This window comes from Entamoeba invadens (genome assembly GCF_000330505.1).
Source record: "Entamoeba invadens IP1 unplaced genomic scaffold scaff_1105074726267, whole genome shotgun sequence".
NCBI classification, from domain to species: domain Eukaryota; phylum Evosea; order Mastigamoebida; family Endamoebidae; genus Entamoeba; species Entamoeba invadens.
Window position 1 is genome coordinate 4,644 of NW_004440099.1, and position 1,695 is coordinate 6,338.

The 1,695-nt window shown below is 31.7% G+C and overlaps 1 protein-coding gene across 1 annotated transcript; it reads left to right on the top strand.

Moving 5' to 3' along the window:
- Positions 1-249: 249 nt before the first annotated feature.
- On the top strand, positions 250-885 carry EIN_072360 (hypothetical protein; the record flags this gene model as incomplete). The annotated part of the gene is made up of 2 exons (XM_004253628.1): positions 250-393; positions 436-885. The coding sequence occupies 2 exons, from the start codon at positions 250-252 to the stop codon at positions 883-885; spliced, it is 594 nt and encodes a 197-aa protein (XP_004253676.1).
- Between the last annotated feature and the right edge of the window lie 810 nt (positions 886-1,695).

Below are 1,695 nucleotides of genomic sequence, written 5' to 3' on the forward strand. Positions count from 1 at the left end.
ACCTAGTAATTGTGTTTCGGTTGACGAACATTTGTGTTCTTATAAAGGGCATATGTGGGCTAAGGTGTTTATTAAGTCTAAGCCTGGACGTTATGGTATAAAGTTTTGGGTTTGTTCTATTTTTACCAAATGAGTTTTATTTATGATGTCAACAATGACGTATAGTTATTATTGGTTTGATATGTATGATCAAATATAATAATTTAATTATTCGTTTATTTGAGTTTTTTATAGTTTTCTTACTTGTAGATGTGTGCTGATTGTGAGACAGGAATGACTCTGAACCTCCAAATGTACTGTGGTAAGTGTGGTGGTAAAGAGGACAATCAAGGCTTTAGAGTGGTCAGGGACATGGTGCTACCCATGTTATGCCGTGGTACCAAGTTCACTGTGGTGTGTGACAACTTCTTCTGTACGTTAAGGTTGTCACACTAGCTTGCTTCATGTGGGTGCCAACTTTTGGGAACCATGAGGATCAACAGGAAAGAACTCCCTGACGAAGCAAAGACCATCAAAGGAAGAACTCCCGATACCACCATCTTTTTCTCGAAGGGAAAGTGTAAGCTTATATCTTACTTCAACGAGAAAAAGAAGTTGGTATTGGTATTGTCAACCTGCCACGAAAAGAATGAAATTGAAGTCGTCGAGCAGGACGTGTTCATTGGCAAAGACAAACTGACAATACACAAACCCCAGCCCATTCTTGACTACAACCACAAAATGGGTGGGGTTGACACTGTTGATCAGATGACCCGGTACTATACCTGTAGACGTCGAACCAACAGGTGGAACATCAGGGCTTTATATGATATGATTGATATAGCTGCCTTAAACGCGTATAAAACGTACTCAAATTACCACCCTTGTAAACGGGTAGATTTTTGAACAATCTTTTTGGTGCTTTAATGAAAATGAACTGATTTTTCTATTTTGTTTAGTTTTTTTTTATAAAGTAGGAACTGTTTATTTCATTCAATACGTGCTTTTTTATTGAACCTCGAAAAAAATTATCGTGAAATAAAATAAAAATAGGGGTCATTATACCATTTTTTTAACTTATGAATAATCTTTTGAAAACTCGTGTTATAACGACATCGTGATGTCGTTACTCAACACCATAAACAATCGTTGGTAAAGTATGTGCATGAGTATTATGGTGATAACGGTGTTATAATGGTGTTTGTTGTTAATTCTGTAAAATTGTAAACATATTATTTCAAAACTATAATTTATTAAATTTCAATTTTTAATATATAATATTTTTTATAATATAATATAGTTAAAAAAAATTTTTAATATTTGTTAAGTTTTTTGCTATTTGTTTTTTTGTTTATAATTTCATTATCTCTATACATTTACTATAAGTTTTTTGTTAGTTGCCCAAAAATGCATAATTTAAAAATGCATAAACAGTAAATGCAAAATAAGCATTTGATTACCATATACAATAACATTTATATAAAAATGATAATATCAAATCAATTTTGCCCTTCGTTTTTGTTTGAAAATGATAAAAAAATAAAATAACAAATAATGAATTCATATCTTGCTTCTTTGACAGTGGCACGACGTGAAATTTAATGGATGACCATAAAACCTCGTGGTGATCAAAGTTTATTTAAACGCGACTATATTGACTGTTTAAGTCATTTTTATAAATTTTTCTCGATTTTGCGATTTTTGATACTTTTGAAA